Below are 18,900 nucleotides of genomic sequence, written 5' to 3'. Positions count from 1 at the left end.
AAACAAATCAATGTCTGTAACTACTAGTCCAAACTGAAAGTCACACATTGGATAATATGATATCGAGCTAGGCGGGTTAAAGAGACGGGTAAAAATATAGTTAAGACTTTGGGAAAAATAAGGTTACAAGTTACAACGTTTGAGCCAATGGGAACACTAAAAAACTTACACGTTTGAGATGTTGCGCAACATAAATGGAGAAGAATATATTGCACTTTCGGCGGGAGGGTATGATGGTCAATAACAAATAATATAATATCTTTTAGAAAAAAATATAAAAAAGCCCTCAAACTCCTAACGGTTTAGAATATAGCTCCTAATGTTCAAAATGTACTAAAGTAGCCTCCAAACTATCAAAATGTATTAAAAATGCCGCTTCTTTTTTATATATTCCTATAATTCTCCTATTCTTTTAACAAATAAAATAATAAAATAATTGTAAAAAAAAAAAAAAAAACCAAACAATTTTTTAAAAATACAAAAAAAAAAAAAAAAAAACTTTTTTGGGATAAATAAATAATTTATGCAGGGACTAGTTTAGGCAACTACAATGACTATTCATGTTGTATTAAAGTAAAATCAAATGTACGGTTCTTGAGATATTCAAAAAAAAAAAAAAAAATTAGTCCCTAGACTTAAATTCTGTTAAAAATTTGTTTTTATTCGCCCATTGATTTTATTTTAATACGACATGAAGCAATTTATAATTTAGGCTAACTACATTGACTAATTATTTGTTTATTCCAAAAAACTTTTTTTTTATTTTTTTGTATTTATTTGTTAAAAGAATAGGGGTATTATAGGAATATAAAAAAATGAGTGGCATTTTTGATACATTTTGGTAGTTTGGGAGGCTACTTTAGTACCTCTTAAACATTATGAGACTATATTACAAATAACTGATAGTTTGATGAGCTTTTTTATATTGTTTTCAATCATTTATATAAGTCTAATGTGCGTCTTTAAGAAAAAAGGCCTTTTTGTTTTTCTTTTTTTGAACAATCAATTGGTCCAATCATCCTTTTAGCTTTCAGTTTTAATGAAGAATTCAAAATAAATTTCAAATTTAAATTATTGAGAATTTAAATTTCTATTGTTTACTTGGATCATTACAATAATAATGCTAATATTGATAATAATAATAATAGTAAGCTTGATAATTTGTGGTCTCCAAGAGGTAGTTCAATCGGCTGGGACCACACTTAATGAAATAGAGATCACTAGTTCGAATCCCCTTCTCCCCTCTTGTACGGACATGTCAACAACAAAAAATTAAAAAAAAAAAAAAAAAAAAAAAACGCTTGATAATTGGTGGATCCAATATACACCCACCTAATTAGGCCTCAAGCCCTAGGCCTGAAAACCTTGGGTCCTCAGCCCAATAATTATGATTTCAACCCAAACAATCAACCTTTTGATATTTTATTTATTTATTTATTTTAATTATTCAAAAAAGTTGGAGAGGGAAACTAATTATGGCTATTCTACATAGACGTGACCATAGTATCACCAACCCGCAAAGAACTACTCAAGAGAGACCTAAACAGCAAAAATTGCATGCGCACCCTCAAAACCAGTCGAGTTATAACTTAACAGTCCGCCCCACCAGGACATCAATGAAAACCAATGTGATTTATACTAATCAGGCATGGGAATTAATCTTTATTGCAAAGATTCAAACCCATACCACTTAGCTAACCACTTAAAAATTTTCTTGAGCCAACCTTTTGATATATTCATTAACGAAAGACTTATCTAATTCTCTCCGCAAAGGCGTTCTCTACTAATTTAATCATTGAAGTAATTCTCAATTTTCGAGCTTATTTCCTACTACATCTTGCAAGCTCTCTTTATTTGAGGCTCGGGTGTTCAACTACATCAACAATAATGTTGGTAGAATTTGTTTAATTACATTATTCCTTTCTTTTTATTTCTGGTCCATCAATTCATATTGCTTAGTATTGAAAAGCTTCAAGTTGATTAAAAAATAAAGGCTATGGAGAATTCTTAAAAGCATTCACAATAGATGAGCCAAATTTTTATGCAAAATGACTTCTCAAAACTCATTTTCTCTAGTTTAATTTATAAATTTTTAAAGGCCTCCTGCATCCCATTAGTTATATTTTTATCTATATCATTTAAATATTATTCTTTTACTCTTTATTGATTTTATCTTTATTTCTTTACTAAAATTCGTATTTCACTTTTTATTTTTTCAATGGTAATTTGTTTAACACAATAATTTTTCAACGATTATTATTTTTCAAATAATCATTTTTGTAACTATAATATTTTTGAAACGGTTGTGTTTTAGAATAATTATATTTTTCAACGGTTATATTTTTCAAATGTCGTATTTGCCAACGTTAAGTATGAAAACCACATTCTCATAGTAATGTCAATCATATTTATGAAATATCTTTTTATTAAAAAAACAATAAAAAAATATCAATTTTAGGAAAAAGAGAAAACAAGTGAGAGAAACAATAAAAAAATAAAATGGCTCCCATAATAGTGCGTAACATTTTTTTTTTTTTTTTTGGCTAATATAATAAAATATTCATTTTGCATTTTGCATTTTTTGCTAATCCAATGTGGGGGGTTTTTTACAAATCTGATTAGTTATTTTAGATAAAAGTATCATTTGGCTCATTCATTATGAGTGCTCTTAACCTTACCACATTTATTAGCCAAAATAGCTAAAAATCACATTTTTCTATTTTAGTTATTCATTTTTTTTTAAAAAAAGCACCTCCAGCAGTCTCACCATTTTAGTTATCAACTTTAATTATTCCATTTAAATCTCCCACCCGAAATAAATAAATAAAAAATAAATAAATAAATAAGGGAAGAGATATAAATTTAAAAATTTTAATGTTTTTTTATTTTTTTGGTGAGTGAACAGTGTTCACTATTATTGCTAAGAAAGCCTTTAAATTAATTGTTGATAAGTATACATATATTTTTTGTTACATATTTCGTTAGCTATATTCTTTAATACTTTTAATAAATATTTGTTTTATTTTTTAATCTTGGCTCCACCCCTGCTCATGACTAAAAAATATAAGAATGTTATTTGTGCAAAATTGCATGCATAAACTGTGCATAAAATACTTTTCCCCATTTTTAAGTTCAAAAATAAAATACTAATGTAACCATGGCGATTGTTTATTTGACAAGAATGTTAGAAATAAAGTTGGTACTTTATTTTAATAGAGTAGATAAACTTTTAGAGGGTGCAATGTAAATTTGGTGAAGTGGGTACATAATTATTTTTTTTTAAAGAGGAAATTTTACTTAATCCTCTTAATTGTGGTCACTTTTCCAATTACCCTCTAAACTTAAAAAAACTCTCAATTTAGTATATTCATAATTTTTTTTTTTTCAATTTCTTTCATCCATTAAAATTTTTCGTTAAATCCTGTTAAAATTCCTAAAATTGCTTAAATCCTTGCAATTATTATTTTTTTTTCTTAGAAAAATGGAGGATTATTTTGAAAATTTGATGAAAATTTGGATTTACGGGTGAAAATGAAAAAAAAAACTTTAAAAGTTTAGGGGCTAATTATAAATATGATGAAGTTTAAAGGGTTAAATGAAGTTTAAAAAAATAAAAAGGTTAATTTTTTAGCCAAAATTTGAGTGAAATGTGATGTGAATGCCCTCACTATCCAATTTAGACAAAACTTTGCCGTTTTGGTGTCTACCTCAACGGCCATACGTTCCTTATCTTTCTCTCTCCCCTCAAAAACCCAAGAAGAAGTAAGAATACAGCGTTAACAAACATGAACACGCTGATCCCGACGTCTCTCTGCAACACCCAGATTTCAAGCTTCCGTTTTGCTGCTCCAATCCTCAGAAACAGCTTGCCCCATGTTCACTCACGCGCCAAAAGCTTCAAAATACATGCCACCACTCCCGGTGAAATAGATACGCAGTCGGCAGAGGAAGAAACACAAGCAGAATCCAATGAAGCATCCACTGCTCCTGCTGAGCTAGAAAAAGACCTCAAAAAGGTTGGTCCATGCTTCATTTGTGTGTTTGAATTCTTGGTTTCTGTTAATTTTATTTATTTTATATGAAACCCAAGATTGAGTGAGAAGTGCTTGATGATAATATAGTATTATAGTAATTGTTTTAAAAATCTTATAGGAAATTAATGGAAGAATTTATAAAAGAGTGACAAAAAAGCTTTTTATATTTTACATTTCCACAACAGGTGGTTCAGAAGACTGCTGCAACCTTTGCTCCAAGGGCTTCCACAGCTTCCAAAAACCCTGCTGTGCCTGGAACTGCCCTGTATACTATTTTTGAGGTTCAAGGCTATGCTTCAATGTTGTTGGGTGGAGCTCTGTCTTTTAATCTCATATTCCCATCAAACGAACCAGACATATGGAGATTAATGGGAATGTGGTCCATTTGGATGTTCAGTAAGTATAAATAATGCACCCCACAAATTTCAATCTCACAACATATAACCAAACGTTGGCGTTCCCCATTTTCAATTAAAATAGTCTATGTGTTGTTACCGAGCAAATTATAGTTCTGTTCATCATATCTTGAAGTGTTTGAAGATTTGATTAAATTCACCTATGGCATACACTAGACAATTATTTCTGTTTGTGTAACATTGAATTCTATCAAGAAATTCCTACCATTTTGCAGCAATTCCTTCACTCCGGGCCCGAGACTGCTCGAAGAATGAGAAAGAAGCTCTCAACTATCTCTTTCTCCTTGTCCCATTAATCAATGTTTTAATCCCATTCTTCTGGAAGTCCTTTGCAGTTGTCTGGTCTGCAGATACTATAGCCTTCTTTGGAATGTATGCATGGAAGGTGAGCTTTACTTCTTCAGAGATGTTGAATTTGGTATTCCCTTTGATAGTTTGTGTATTTCTCTACTGAAATATTTTCTTTTTCTTCAGTTTGGGTGGCTACAGAGAACAGACTAGGAATTCAATGTGATGGCTGTCTTCAATTTGATTGATAATCTCATCACCTACACATGATTCTCAAATTTATAGCTTGTGATGCGTGTCTGACAAGAAATTTCTTAAAGCCCATTGTTGCTCAACTTACTACCAAGATGAAGATGATTTTGTGAATCAGCATGCCATAGGGCTTGCCCCACAGGCAAAACAGAGACTGAGAGACACCTTCATTTCCTTCTAATTATGTACTGAATATACCGACAGAAAATATTGACATGATTTCTTGTTCTCCTCCTCTGTTTTTATTCGTGTTTGGGATGTGTAGTCTTGGGATGGATGGATACATGTATAGGGTTCAAAAGCTCATTTAGAGAAGTTAATTCAAAAGATTTGTTTATGGCGAGTCCTGAAATACTGTTTTTTTTTTCTTCACAAGTTTACGGCAATGCTGTTGCAGCTGCAACTATTCATTATACTAATACTACTAACACTTGGAATAATATTAATGACCACATTGTGAAAACAATATCTGGCTTAAAAAACTTTTTTTTTAAAAAAAAAAAAAAAAGGAACAGAAGAAATCATGTTGGTATAATGTTGACAATACTGGCAAAAACAGTATCTATCATAGATGCAGGGGTGGCAGGGTATAGGTTCTGTTGCACTACTAGCAGTAATTGGATTTCTGGGAGAAGAGGTGGAGGGATGGCTGCCCTGGACCAAAGTGGTGGTAGCCGTTGTGATATTTGCAAGAGCAGAGACAAAACAGAGGTGGAGGATGTAGAAGATTAATAAATGGCTTTTTGGTGTTGTCAACGGCGGTGGTTGAGGCTATTCTAATGGGAGTAGCCGAGTAAGGTTCCTTCCATTTTATTTGAATTGAGAGAAACGATTTTATGGTTCAAATTAGATTTTACAGCATCTAACGGTATATATATTGATTAAATTAACATGTTATTTAAAAATTTTAAACGTGTTACTATGTACACCTTTAGATGTTATTAAATATAATTTGAACTATGAAATTATTATTTGAAATGGAGAGAATTCTAGTCCCTTCTGATCTTGCATTAGCTGTGTTGTTTGTGATTATTACATCAACTTAGGAGTAATAATCATAGCTTTATTAGCAAAAAGCAAAACAAGAAATGCTACACCCAGCAAATTTTTATTTTTCAAAATAGTAGATCACAAGTGATGATGAATTTTTTTTTTTTTTTTGATAAGTAATAAAAAGTTTTATTGAAAAGCGTAAAGACGCCCCGGAGTATATTGGGAGTATACAACAGGATCACTTAATTAGAAAGGGAAAATCAAGCAAGAAAATCATTATAACTAATCGACACCGGAAAGACATGCACAATGGTCCAAAGATACAAAGTATGAAAGCAAGAAGCTAAGATATCTTCCAAAGTCCCCTCCAAATCCTCAAAGCATCTATTGTTTATTTCCCTCCATAAACACCAAAAGAAACAAGTAGGCACCATCTTCCAAACCGCTGCACTCCTCCTCCTCCCCGAAGACTACCAACAGGCGAGTAAATCCGAAACCCGTCTCGGCATCACCCAAGACAATCCAAACCGACCAAAGAAAGCACACCACAAAGCATAAGCCACCTCACAATGCAAGAGAAGATGATCCACCGTCTCCTCATTCCTCTTACATAAATAACACCTATTCGTCACAATTACTTGTCGGTTTCTGAGGTTATCTAGGGTTAGGATTTTGCCCAAAGCCGCCGTCCACACAAAGAAACTCGCCCTTGGAGGAGCTTGAGTTCGCCACACGCTCTTCCAAGGGAATTCCCTCCCTTTAGAACGCGCCAAGGAAGCGTAAAAGAGCTTGACCTTGAAACGGCCTTTTTTGGAAGATTTCCACCGCAATCTATCTTCACACCCTCGATTCACTCAAGCAAACTGTAACACCTGAAAGAAAGAGGCCAATACATCCACCTCCCAGTCATGAGCTTCTCTAGAAAAACTAACATTCTACTGGTTAGAGTCACCCATCACCTCCAAGTGCGCCGCAACTGGGGCTTCCTTTGCACTAGCAATACTGAATAAGCTTGGAAAAGCTATCTTGAGAGCCACATCACCACACCACAAATCATGCCCGAATCGAACCCTAGTCCCATCCCCTACCTCGATCCGAGTAAACCCTTTGAAGGTGTCCCACCCTTTCCTAATGTTCTTCCATAACCCCACCCCAAAAGAACCTCCCAGCTCCAAGGAACACCAACCCCCCCAAAAAAAAACTTCCAAATTTCGCATCCACAAGTGATGATGAATTGAGAACCAACTTTTGAGAAAAAAAATTTAGTAAGAGTAGCCTTTCTCAAAATGATGTAGGCATCACAAGTACAAAGAGTTCAATTATTATTTTTTAAATAGTTCTTTCAATTAATATCTGAAAACACTAGATTCATTGAAATTCAGAACTGATACTGAAATTCTAACAGAAACAACGGGTCAAAAGTTGCAAGATGTTTCTCTACATGTACAACATAGTAGCTAACCTTTAAAAGGACCTCTGCTCTAAAGGGAGATACACACCATACTAGTAAAGAAAAGGATGAAGACAACAGATATAGTATTCATTGTATTACGGTATCCACCCATCAGGATCCTCCAGCTTTCCAAACAAAACCTATACACATCACGAAGACAACGAATGCCATCAGAAGCAGCAAGGTTCCATCTGCATCTGGCTGAAAAGCAAGAATAAATCTGGTCAGTACACAATCCTCTGTGTGTGTGCGCGCAGGGCGTGAGAGAGAGAGAGAGAGAGAAGCAAGAAGCTAAGAACTGAAAAAGAAAGAAAGACTGCTATAATTGGCTGCTGGAGATCCTTTCAAAACAACCAGCCAAACAAGAGCCAGTTATGAATGTGCTTATGACTGCAGAGAGAGTACTAGTAGCAATATGCCTTAACCATAACTAGCCAAGGTCTTTGAATCTGTACACTAATATGTCGCAAAAACCATGCCATAGACTATTTAAAGCAATATAAAAAGCAACATGCCTTCGCCAATCCTGTTAGTTATGTTCCTTGAAAAGTATCTTGGTTGCAGCATCTGCTATGTTTTTTCTTTTTTGTTAAATGCAGACCTAAAGAGCAAGAAAAAGACCAAACAAAAAGGTTATCAACCAGTCCATCAAAAAGCAGAGTCTTGGGAGAGAAGTGAGCGCGGACGCTCTCAAAAACAAAACCAATGCATTAGCGCCTACAAACTCATTGTAGCCTTATCAAATCTTTATTCAACTTCTAAATTATATATTGCCCTCTCCCAAAAAAAAAAAAAAAGGAAGAACATGTTTTGGCCAAGATCAAGCCTTTGCCATGCATTAATTTTCCCTTTGAAGAACCAACTGATTTTATTTTCATATCTTCTTAACTTTGGACTGTCCACTCCCTATCTGTCCTCCTCTGTCACTTAATCTGCAAACCTAACTTTAGCTTGCTTTCTTTTTTAGTATCTCTACATTTGATGTAGAGCAATTGAGCAAAGCATTAAGACCATATCTCAGTTCTTGGATATTGAAAGTTTACAAGATCAATTATGCTTTCCAAGTGCTCTACATGAATGGTATCCAATGACATATTTAGACTTGACAATAGCCTTAAGAAAGGGACCTAAAAAGAAATGTAAGCACCAGACTCCGATCCATTATATGTAAACACTCAAAACAATAAATTTTTTTTTTTTTTTAAAAAAGGAATACTTATAGTAAAGAAGTTTACCATTTTAATATTGCATTTAAACAGTCAGCACGAAGATCCAGTTTGTGAAAGCCAAGATTTTCCACATCACACCATTGGCTGAAGCTGACACCTGATTCTACACATAGTCATCGTCACTGTCCTCATCGTAATCAGAAGTTGACTCATCACTCCTTGGTTCCATTAGTGTATTCATGTCAAATGATGGCTCTGTTTCCATCTCCTCCATGTCAATAGTGTCGTAGCTCATCCGTTCCTCAAACTTCTCATCAGAGCAATTAAGAAGCCATGCTAGAGAACATTTTAACCCCTTCTTTGCAACCATCCTGTGTCTCGGTTTTATGGTGGACTCCAGACCAAAAGTAAAGAATGCAGGGAACATAACCAAGTCATCCAGAGGCCTTTTCATCTCCATTTGAAAGTAATCAAAGTTAAGTTTCATGATGTTGAGATTCAAAGCAAGCAGTTGGGGACAGTACACCACCATCTTCCTCACTTGTTGCAAGGAGAATCCACAATTCTTTAGAAAATCCACATGCCTTCTCGCAGGTGTACTACTGAGACTAACAACCTGTGGCATCTTCTCAACAACTCTGCCAAAATCCTCAGGACCGACATCAATAATCGAATTTAGCAAACTCTGTTGACTGACAAGCTTCGGCTTCAAGTCAAGTCCTATAATCTCAGGATACTGTGCTACTACAGAAGGAAGTAATGCTTCTCTAACATTAAACTCTAAAAGGGATTTGACATTTGGTTTTACCCTCTCCTCCAACCCAAACCCTAGGATATGAGGCTGCTTCTCTATCAGTCTAGCCACAGCTAATCTTGGTATGCCCAAGCTTTCCAGATACTCCACGAAAGGTTTGATCACCCTGCCTACTCGCATGCCTAAAATCTCAGGGTATCTAGTTAAAACCCCACCAATTTCTCTTCTTGCAACGCCAATTCCAACCAAATAGGCCACTGATGTGCTCATGGTCCCCTCAAGCTTGAATCCCAATACTTCTGGATATCTCTCAAGAACACGAGGAATATCATTTGGCTTGATATCCATCCCTTGAAGATACGCAACCACTGGTGCAAGGTCAACAACAACACTAGCATGGAGAACTTGTGGGTATCTTCTCAAGAAATCAGTGAAAGTGGATTTCCTAACACCCAATTTTCCAAGATAATCAAGAACAGGGACCATATTTTTCTTTACACTGCAGCCAAGAACAAGAGGATAGTTGTTAATGTCTTCAACGGTAAGCCCTAATTTGTGAAGAAAATCAACACGTTCCCTCATAACCTCAGCTGTCACAGGAAGCTCCAAGCCGTCAAGCTCATCAGGAACGATGCCAATTCCTCGCAAGAACTCATAAACCCTTGCACGATTTGCAATTTTCTCATTTTTCATTTCTGATAAACTAGGACGACTATACAGTGATGAGAAACCTCCTTGTTTCCGACCCAAATGGGTGGCACCTGGCTTGGACACTGATGAATCAACAGAACTAGATGCAAATGTTCTATCAGCAACAGAGCACTGAAATCTTGTAATCAACCCTATTCTTCTCTCGTGGTTACCTGGTACCTTAAGAGTTGATAAAGAAGTTAACTTGGGCTTGAGGAGAGAAAGAGTAGGTAACTCTGAATGTACAAGCAAAAATCCAGGTTTTGTAATGCCAGCATAGCTTCTGATCGTCATATTTCAAATGTTTGTAATACCAGTGAATCTGCACAAAGATAATTTATAATCAAAGTTTAAAACTTATGCTCTTCATGTACAAAATAAGTTATAACAAAGTGATGGTGGTAATTACTAGGATCAGATAAAACCTCAGAAACAAAAAAGAACAGATAAGAAAACTAACTCCTTACTTTCTTTCTTTTTTCTTCTTTTTAGAAAGGAAATAGAATCTTGCAGTATGATGGTAAAAATGGTAACAGGGAAGTTGTGTCTAGAATGCCTAAAAACTGCTAATTCCCGAACAATGGTCTCCTGAGAATAAACAAACGAGCTCAAAACCATTATCTATTACACGGGTCAATTCTTTTATATATATATAGGCAATTGAAAAAATATCATAAAAACGTAAGGCACCCTTGAATACAAAGGAACACGGGTCAATTCTAAGAGTCGTCAAAACCAAGAAATCAATCTGCCTGAGCTCCTTAGCCAGTTCCACTTTTAGTTGTTGCGACAACCTAACCTAAGCAAGTTGTACTAAGGATTCATGCTTCCTTAATTGTCGATTTATGAACTCAAGCAATAGAATCAAAGCGAACCACACGATAAACACATGAGCTCAACCAAAATCAATTTGGTGACAAACCAACCCCATCCCCCACCCTCGATGAAGCAATATCACAGTGAAAAGACAAGAATGGAAACCCAATCCAACGAAGCCATATAGCAGCGTTAAGCTCAGTTCAGTGGAAGTTTTACCTTTCTCTAAGGTCCTCACTTCATAGATTTTCTCAGAAACCAAACAGACCACTGCTTCTCACTTCTAATACTAGTATTTTTCAGCTATAAACTCTAAACTCAGAACAAGTATTAGATAAAAATGCTCAGACATTCTTGGGCTCCAAAAGATTTTTTTTTAAAAAAACCAATAGTAAAATTCAAACTATTTTTCTTTTACGTTCCCTTCTTTATCTTCATTTTCTCAGCAACCAAACAATTCGCTGGCAGAATATCATTAGCTAAAACCCTTAATTTCCGAAATAGCAAACAATAAGATGAAGACAAAAGGGCAACCTGTCAGTGAAATTCCCCGGAGTTAGCGGTCTCCGGTCGCTGGAGGATAACCAGAGCTTTAGAGCCGGAGGCGAAGGTCGGGTTCAGAGAGAGGGTAAGGTTTAAAGAAGTTGTTAGTTTGAAGAAGAATATTGCTATAAATTATATTTTTATATGTAAAAATATGTATTATATAATATTATTTTTTGCAAATATTTAAAAAGCATGTTACGTCGACTTTAGTCGACTTAACACATGCAAGGTTGCCACAAAAGTAAACAGCTTTACCAAAGTTGGTAACGCAAAAACGACGGTTCGCATTTCAGAGATCGCATGGACCATATAAAAGAGGAAATGTGGCAGGTGCTAGAACTTACTACTCGGTGAGAAAAAATGGCCGGACCTTGTCTCGTTATCTTCTTTGCGTTGCTCTTACTATCTGCAATAGCGGAGGCTTCCCAGTGCTCAGTAAAAGGTGAGTAGCGCTTGCTTGCTTTTGTCACCTTCACTTTCACGCAGTTCCTTGCTATAATTGCTCTCACTTTTCATCGGTTTATCTTTTGGGGAAGAGCCCAAAAAGCCTGAATTTTTTGTTTTGTGCACGTTGATGCTTGGTTTTATTGGGTTTGTAGTGTTGGAACGGAAGTTCATGTTATATTGGTTTTTGATTCGTGGGCATTTGCTTTTCTGAGCTTTTGATGCCTCATGCTTTGTTTATGCATCTGGGTATTGAGCATTTGGGTTTTCGGTTTATGAATCTGAGTGGTAAGGACGGCTTGTTTAGAGGATAACTCTAGAGGGTTTAACTATTTGGTCCATATCCCAGATTTTTTGTCATTTTGATTTGTCTGATATTTTATCCGAGTCAATTGAATTGTATGGTTCTTGTTGCCAAGTTGTTTATGCACTGATATATGGGAGGCTCTTTAAACAAAATATATATATATATATATATATGAAATATTTTGGCAACCAAAAAGAGAAAAACAACTGTACAGTGCATGAATTTGATTTAGACTTCGGATTACTTTATGCTCATTTAACCATGTTTAGAAAAATAAAAATAAAAATAAACAAGAATTGATTTAGACTGAGCTATATGTAAGTATCACCTTTTTAAATGTGCTGCTGATTATTGACACGCACTTTTGTCTATATTTCTTCCTGCGATGGTATGGGATGTGAATTTGACTGGAAGTGTTATATTTGAGAAGATTTGGACAAGCAAGATAAAGAGTAGTTGACTGTGTTAGTTTGAGTTCTCTATGTCCTTTAGATTGTGCTCTTTGGTGAAAAAGCCCGGTACATATCAGTTTTGTTAAATGTTTTGTTTTAGATAATAACAATTTTTTTTTTTCTCCCTTTTGGCTCAGGATTACCGCTGGTAAGAAATATCAGTGAGCTTCCTCAGGATAACTATGGAAGGGGAGGTTTGTCCCATATAACTATTGCTGGTTCGGTCATGCATGGGATGAAAGAGGTATCCTTTAAACAAATTTCATTTGGGAATTTACTTTTTCTTCTGGTTTCTACTTCAAATTTTCTTCATACGAATGAAAACATCATATTAGAAGTTGAACAAGGAGACTGTAAAGAAAACCATACACCAAACACAGAGCTTGATTGATTCAAGTACTGTAAGCAAGAATCTTGTTTGCTGGAGGATTAACATAATGTCCTTTATATCATGATCATAATACGATTATCTTATTGAGATTTATCCGATAATATACACATTGTTCGTGTATTTGAACAATAAAAGCTCTCATTTTCTAGAGGCTGCGCATTCCTTGCATTTGCTTGAACCAACTCTGGATAAGTCTCTATAAAATACCAAGTTGAAGATGTTACACGTCTATTTTTAAAATTATATAATGCAAGTTTTAGATTTTTGCAGGTTGAGTTATGGCTTCAAACATTTGCCCCGGGATCAGCCACACCAATTCATAGGCACTCCTGCGAAGAAGTTTTTGTTGTTCTCAAGGGAAGTGGCACTCTATATCTTGCATCAAATTCACATGAGAAGTACCCTGGAAAGCCTCAAGAGTTCAAAATCTATTCTAATAGCACATTTCATATCCCTGTTAATGATGCTCACCAGGTAAACCATTCTATGTTTATTGTTTCCTGATGGTGTTAGAATATATTATCTAATGATGTAAATTTCTCTGATGTATGCTAATGTTAGGTCCAAAAAACAATTCTAGAGGGATGTTGTGAATCACAAGGAATTCGTCTTAACTTAGAAAAAAATGAAGCACATAAAATGAATTTTGATGCATTGACTTTATTGTTTGCAAAAGGGAATGGATTGAGAAGGATGAGAGTGGCAGATTTGAGTTGGGCGGTCATAATTCTGGCGCCTTTTCATGGTTAATTTAATCCAAAATAAAAGGAATACTTCATGAAATAACAATAAAGCTAAATGTTGGTCAATAAGGAAATGACATGCTACAAGGTAAGTGTGATTGAGATGCTGATGTTCAAACGGATTGAGTTGGAAGACCTTAGAAGATAAAATCAGAACTTTGCTTATCTGGGAGCGCTTTTTCTAGCTCTTGAGCTAGGGCACACTGAGCAATGATTCAATTAAGAAAACATATTGAATCATTGATGACATTCAAACAGATTGAGTTAGAAGACCATGGAAGATAAAACCAGAACTTTGCCTGTCCAGGAGCACTGCTTGTAGCTCTTGAAGTGAGGGCACACTGACCAATGATTTGATTAAGAAAACAAAGAATCATCTCTTTCAGATGTGTTAATGGGATTTAACCGAGCTTGCAGTCAAAATGGGATTTAACATGTTCGAGATTTACTCAATAGGGGTTGGGTACACGAAGTGGCCCACCTTTCGAGGGGTTTCTCGTTATCAGAAAAGATAAGTGTTGACATGCCGGATTTGGCTTCAAGTTGCCAGTTGCAAATTTTTTATTCGAAGCATTTTCATTAATTGATTGATTCAGAGACATGATTAATGGCATCATTATGCTTAGATGATGCCCTTAAATGTGAGTTTCCCAGGCACTGCTAATCTGTTGCTTGGAGAATGTCTAGGTAGTGAACATTTATTTTATCCATTATGCTGGTAAAAAAAAATAGATAACTTAATTTATTTAGAAAATAATGACTATCCTTGTAAATGCACACAAACACTTCTCTATCTTTCCATTTGTTTTCAATTCGGTAAGATTGACTTTTTATATCAGGGTAGCTGGGACCTTATTTTTATGTCTTGACCCACCCCTTTTCATTGTGTCCTGTTGACAATTTTTAACAATCATTTCTGGTACTTATTATTAGTTTTTTTTTTTTTTTTTTTCTCAATCCTCATTGCAGGTATGGAATACAAATGAACATGAAGATTTGCAAATTCTTGTCGTTATATCTCGTCCACCAGTCAAAGTGTATGTAATCTCTATTGCTATATAATCTTGCTGACTCCGTATTTATCATTGATATATTGCTTTCCACATTTTTTTTAGCTTGAAAGAGGACCAAGGTGAGTAGATCTGGCTTAAGTATTTTAAAGTAAATGTTGCTTGAGACTTGAAACAATTGCGTCTCTCACAGCAGCTAATGTGCTTTGAGAAACCCAGTCTCCAAAAACCTGGAGTCCTACCTGAGTTCTTCAGCATATCACATACCATAGAACCCCTAATATATCATACTCCTTGAGTAAGTGCATCCTTGTCTCTAAGACCTCTAATATCCAGTGTCCCAGAAGAGACTTGCTGTAATCTTTGCTCTCATTGTAGACTCCTTACAACTCCCTTCAGAAATTTATTTCCAATTCACTGGAAAGCGGTGTGGCCTTCTCTTTTTTAATAGCTTTTATTATCCAAAGTGAAATCAATCCATTCCCATATTCCTACAAACAAAATGTAGCTGACTTGATAATTACCGCCTCCGTCATCCTTTTTATCCCATGCTGCCACGATCCCACCTGCCCCTGGGGTTGGGGAGAGAGGGGTTTTTGGTTGTAGATGTAGGTTTCTCTCCATCATAAACTCCAATAAAGGAGGATGATGCTCCAAGAAAAAGTTCTCTATAAATTCTTGGTAAAGCTTTTTGTTGTTGTTGCTATTATTATATGGAATACCTAATATTTGAAAAAGGTTATATATATGGTATAGCCCTTGAAGTTCTAAAAAATCTCAATGTCACTCTTACCTTACCTTACCTTACCATCACTTTGTGAATGAAATTACTGACTTAGCAGACATATTTTGTATACATGTTCTTATAATACTGACATTGTACATCAAATTACATGTTGATCTCACAAAATCAAAATATGCAGAGACATGTAAATCTAATATTTAAAAACAGTAAAAAGAAAATTGTGGTGCTTAACATGTATGTTATATGTCTTCATGTTTTGTTTTTGTGAGACCGGTATATTGCCCAACATGCCATGACAGCATTATAAATATGCGTACAGAAAAGAGTGCCATAGTAGCAATTGTTGTTCACAGGATGAGGGTTATATTTTGGTGTTTTTACAATTTTAGGAACTAAATTGAAACATTCGATAATTCTTGAATGAAATTGGAATCTGACATATAGTATATGGACCAAAATTGTTTTTTGACCCACTAGGACATATTAGCTTTGCAATCTATATGTCTAGATTCATGTGTTTGGGATCTTTATTATTGAGAACGATCTACCATCGTCCTATGGTTCCTGTACAACTCAACATGTTTGATGTGTTTAGTAATATTTTGATAGCAACTGTGTTAAACCCAAGGGCAGGATACAAGAAGTTTAAGCTGATCAATGTGTAAATGAGTAGCAGTATTGGGGAGAAAATGCAATTAACCCTTTATTCAAACTAGGACCGTGTTATCACAATCATTATTATTGAGGACCATCTACCGAACTTCATATGGTACCTGCACAATCTAATTTTCTTAAAGCTGAAGTGACTTTTTCCTTTTAATAGCTTCTATGCCTATGTATATGTAGGTACTTATATAGCCTGTGTGTGTTTATGTGATGAAAGTACAACTATGAGAGTTCTCTGTTTGTAAAAATAGTAAAGTTGACGTGGCTTCTAAAATTACCATTGAATTTTGGATGAATCTCTATACTTGGTTCTTTCTTTCTTTCCTTTTTTTTTTTTTTAATTTTTTAATTTTTAATTTTTTTTATTTTTCCCTCCATTGTTTCCAAGGAAAAATTTGCACTCTGTCTCTTTCTATCAGGTTTATATATGAGGACTGGTTCATGCCTCACACTGCAGCAAAATTGAAGTTCCCATTCTTCTGGGATGAACAATGCTTCCAAGTACCTCAGAAAGATGAACTTTAGTTTTTAGGCCTGTGCTGGGCATATTGCTAATACACCAAGATGGTAAAAATACCTGAGGCTGCCATATTCCTGAGAAAACAGAAAGTATAAGAAAGAGTTTCATGTAGTGTATGCTAGATATTGGAATGTTTACCATTCTGCCACAAGTTTTGAAACTCACCCGAAATAATCTGTCCTTGTTCATGTTATTATGTGGAAAGTGCAAGATTTTTAGTATCTAGAGAGCTTTGGAAACTTTTTGGAAAAAGTACATACTCTCTCAAACTAATGCCTAATTTGCATCGTCTCCCCCCGAATTAAAGATTGCATTAGTCTATTCCAACCTATCAAAAATTTGCATTGTCCCACGAATGATAGAAATATTCTTAATAAAAAAATTCAAAATATCCCAAAAAAAAGTGGAGATAGACCAATGGCAACTGCAATGGGTCACTAGACTCGTGGTTTTTTGTCCCCTTTTTTATTCTTCAATTTTTAGGATACTATTGTCTTATTGAAAAATTTAAGGGCATTTTTATCTTTTTGAGACAAAATGGGTACATTGTACTTATATTTTTTTTGTTTTTGTACTTTTATGGGAGAGGGGGTTGATGTAATCTTTAACTTGATGATACCGGGAGTGGTCATATCAGCCTTGGAGCCCCTTAGCATCCATTTCGAGCTTAGGGGGTCATGCAACCACCCATAGCGTCTAGTTGTGGGGCTAATCACTCCTAAGGAGATGGTATATGTAACATTTTGAAAATGAATTAATTGGTAATTAACTACTTCAGTACGTCTCCTCATCTAATTCCCCTAAAGAATAAGGCCAATGGATCCTTTACTCATCAAAAGAGAGTACTAAGCAGCGAAAACACATGTTATCTCTATCAACATTAATTTTTAAAATTAGAACATCTACTAAAAATCATATTTTTCTTAATATGATTTTAATTGAATGTGCAAATTATCATCAATGGAATTTTTTTTTTTTTTTTAATTAACAAAAACATTGTCACAAACAGATAACTAAATATAAACTTGCTATTTTTCAAGTGGAAATGATTATGTATTAATTTGTAGACTCTTGAAGATGATACCAACACCCAAACACTATCATGGTTATTAAAATATCGATCCAAATGAAGCTTTTATATATATATATATATATTTTTTTTTTGATAAGTAATCATGATATAAAAAGCGCAGAGGGGCGCAACCCATATACACGGGAAGTGTAAAACAGAGAGCGCCTAGGAGGGGGAGAAATGAAAAAGAAAATCAGAGAAGCTAATCACTAAAGGAGCTAGCCAAGCGGCCGTCCAAGAGTAAAGCGTAAATAAGAAGAAATGAGTCAAATCCTCTATGGTCCTAGTGGAATTATCAAAACATCTAGCATTTCTTTCACTCCAAATACACCACATAAGACACAGAGGGATCATCTTCCACACAACCGCACTTCGAGTACGTCCTCCCGACCACCAGCTAGCAAACAAATCCCTCACCCTGCACGGCATGACCCAATGCAACCCAAATCGCTGAAAAATCATGTGCCAAAGAGCACTCGCAAGCTTACAGTGGAGAAGAAGGTGATCGACTGACTCTCCGGTCTTCTTGCACATACAACACCACTCCATAACCACTATGTTCCTCTTACGCAGCATATCATGCGTCAAAGTTTTGCCCAAGGCCGCAGTCCATCCGAAAAAAGCCACCCGCTGAGGCGCCTTAGTACGCCAGATGCTCTTCCAAGGAAACTCCTCGTGAGAAGAAGAAGACAAGGCCTTATAGAACGACTTAACCTCGAACTTGCCTTTCTTGGAAGAAGACCAACAAATACGATCTGCATTGCCTAAGGAAACCTTGCAAGAATACAACCGATCAAAAAAAGGAGAAATCAAGTCCATCTCCCAATCTTGAACCGATCGCACGAAAATGACATTCCACTCAACCACCCCATTCCTCCCAATAAAATTATCCTTCACCCAAGCTTCTTTGTGTCTAGCGATACTGTATAAGGATGGAAAAGCTTGCTTCAAGGAGTTGTCCCCACACCAAATATCATGCCAAAATCGAACTTTCGAACCCTCCCCCACCTCAAATCGAATACCTTTGGCAAAGAAATTCCACCCTTTACGAATATGCTTCCATAGACCCACACCATGAGGGCCCGAAGCCTCCTTCGTGCACCACCCACCTTCTTGATCTCCATCCTTAGCTTTGATCA

At 35.4% G+C, this 18,900-nt stretch overlaps 3 protein-coding genes across 4 annotated transcripts in view; 2 read left to right on the top strand and 1 right to left on the bottom strand.

Moving 5' to 3' along the window:
* Nucleotides 1-3,718: 3,718 nt before the first annotated feature.
* On the top strand, nt 3,719-5,327 carry LOC132172186 (protein RESISTANCE TO PHYTOPHTHORA 1, chloroplastic). Its single transcript, XM_059583635.1, has 4 exons — nt 3,719-4,016; nt 4,220-4,430; nt 4,666-4,835; nt 4,925-5,327. Exons 1-4 carry the CDS (start codon nt 3,786-3,788, stop codon nt 4,949-4,951), a joined length of 639 nt encoding a protein of 212 aa, XP_059439618.1. The 5' UTR covers nt 3,719-3,785; the 3' UTR covers nt 4,952-5,327.
* A 2,002-nt stretch (nt 5,328-7,329) lies between these two features.
* Nucleotides 7,330-11,509, bottom strand: LOC132172185 (transcription termination factor MTERF4, chloroplastic). Its single transcript, XM_059583634.1, has 3 exons — nt 11,400-11,509; nt 8,672-10,371; nt 7,330-7,637 (listed from the first exon to the last, which is right to left on the bottom strand). The coding sequence occupies exon 2, from the start codon at nt 10,341-10,343 to the stop codon at nt 8,769-8,771; it is 1,575 nt and encodes a 524-aa protein (XP_059439617.1). The 5' UTR covers nt 10,344-10,371; nt 11,400-11,509; the 3' UTR covers nt 7,330-7,637; nt 8,672-8,768.
* Nucleotides 11,510-11,724: 215 nt separating this feature from the next.
* LOC132172187 (auxin-binding protein T85) overlaps nt 11,725-18,900 on the top strand; it is a 16,641-nt gene continuing 9,465 nt past the window's right edge. Inside the window, exons 1-5 of one of the 2 annotated variants that reach the window (XM_059583636.1) lie at nt 11,725-11,853; nt 12,752-12,858; nt 13,276-13,479; nt 14,718-14,785; nt 16,589-16,882. In XM_059583636.1, the coding sequence (XP_059439619.1) occupies nt 11,772-11,853; nt 12,752-12,858; nt 13,276-13,479; nt 14,718-14,785; nt 16,589-16,694 (567 nt within the window). In that variant the 5' untranslated portion in view covers nt 11,725-11,771 and the 3' untranslated portion in view covers nt 16,695-16,882. Of the gene's footprint in view, nt 11,854-12,751; nt 12,859-13,275; nt 13,480-14,717; nt 14,786-16,588; nt 16,883-18,900 lie in introns of those variants that run through there. The other variant, XM_059583637.1, reaches the window with a different exon arrangement.

This window comes from Corylus avellana, chromosome ca2, assembly GCF_901000735.1.
Source record: "Corylus avellana chromosome ca2, CavTom2PMs-1.0".
Lineage (NCBI taxonomy): Eukaryota > Viridiplantae > Streptophyta > Magnoliopsida > Fagales > Betulaceae > Corylus > Corylus avellana.
The sequence above is the reverse complement of the archived record's forward strand: the minus strand, read 5'-3'. Positions and strand labels throughout refer to the sequence as shown.

Coding starts and splice junctions, on each gene's coding strand:
- LOC132172186 (XM_059583635.1), top strand. CDS start 3,786: ATGAACACGCTGATCCCGACGTCTCTCTGCAACACCCAGATTTCAAGC. Junction 4,431..4,665: donor GTGGTCCATTTGGATGTTCA/GTAAGTATAAAT, acceptor ACCATTTTGCAG/CAATTCCTTCACTCCGGGCC. Junction 4,836..4,924: donor TTGGAATGTATGCATGGAAG/GTGAGCTTTACT, acceptor CTTTTTCTTCAG/TTTGGGTGGCTACAGAGAAC.
- LOC132172185 (XM_059583634.1), bottom strand. CDS start 10,343: ATGACGATCAGAAGCTATGCTGGCATTACAAAACCTGGATTTTTGCTT.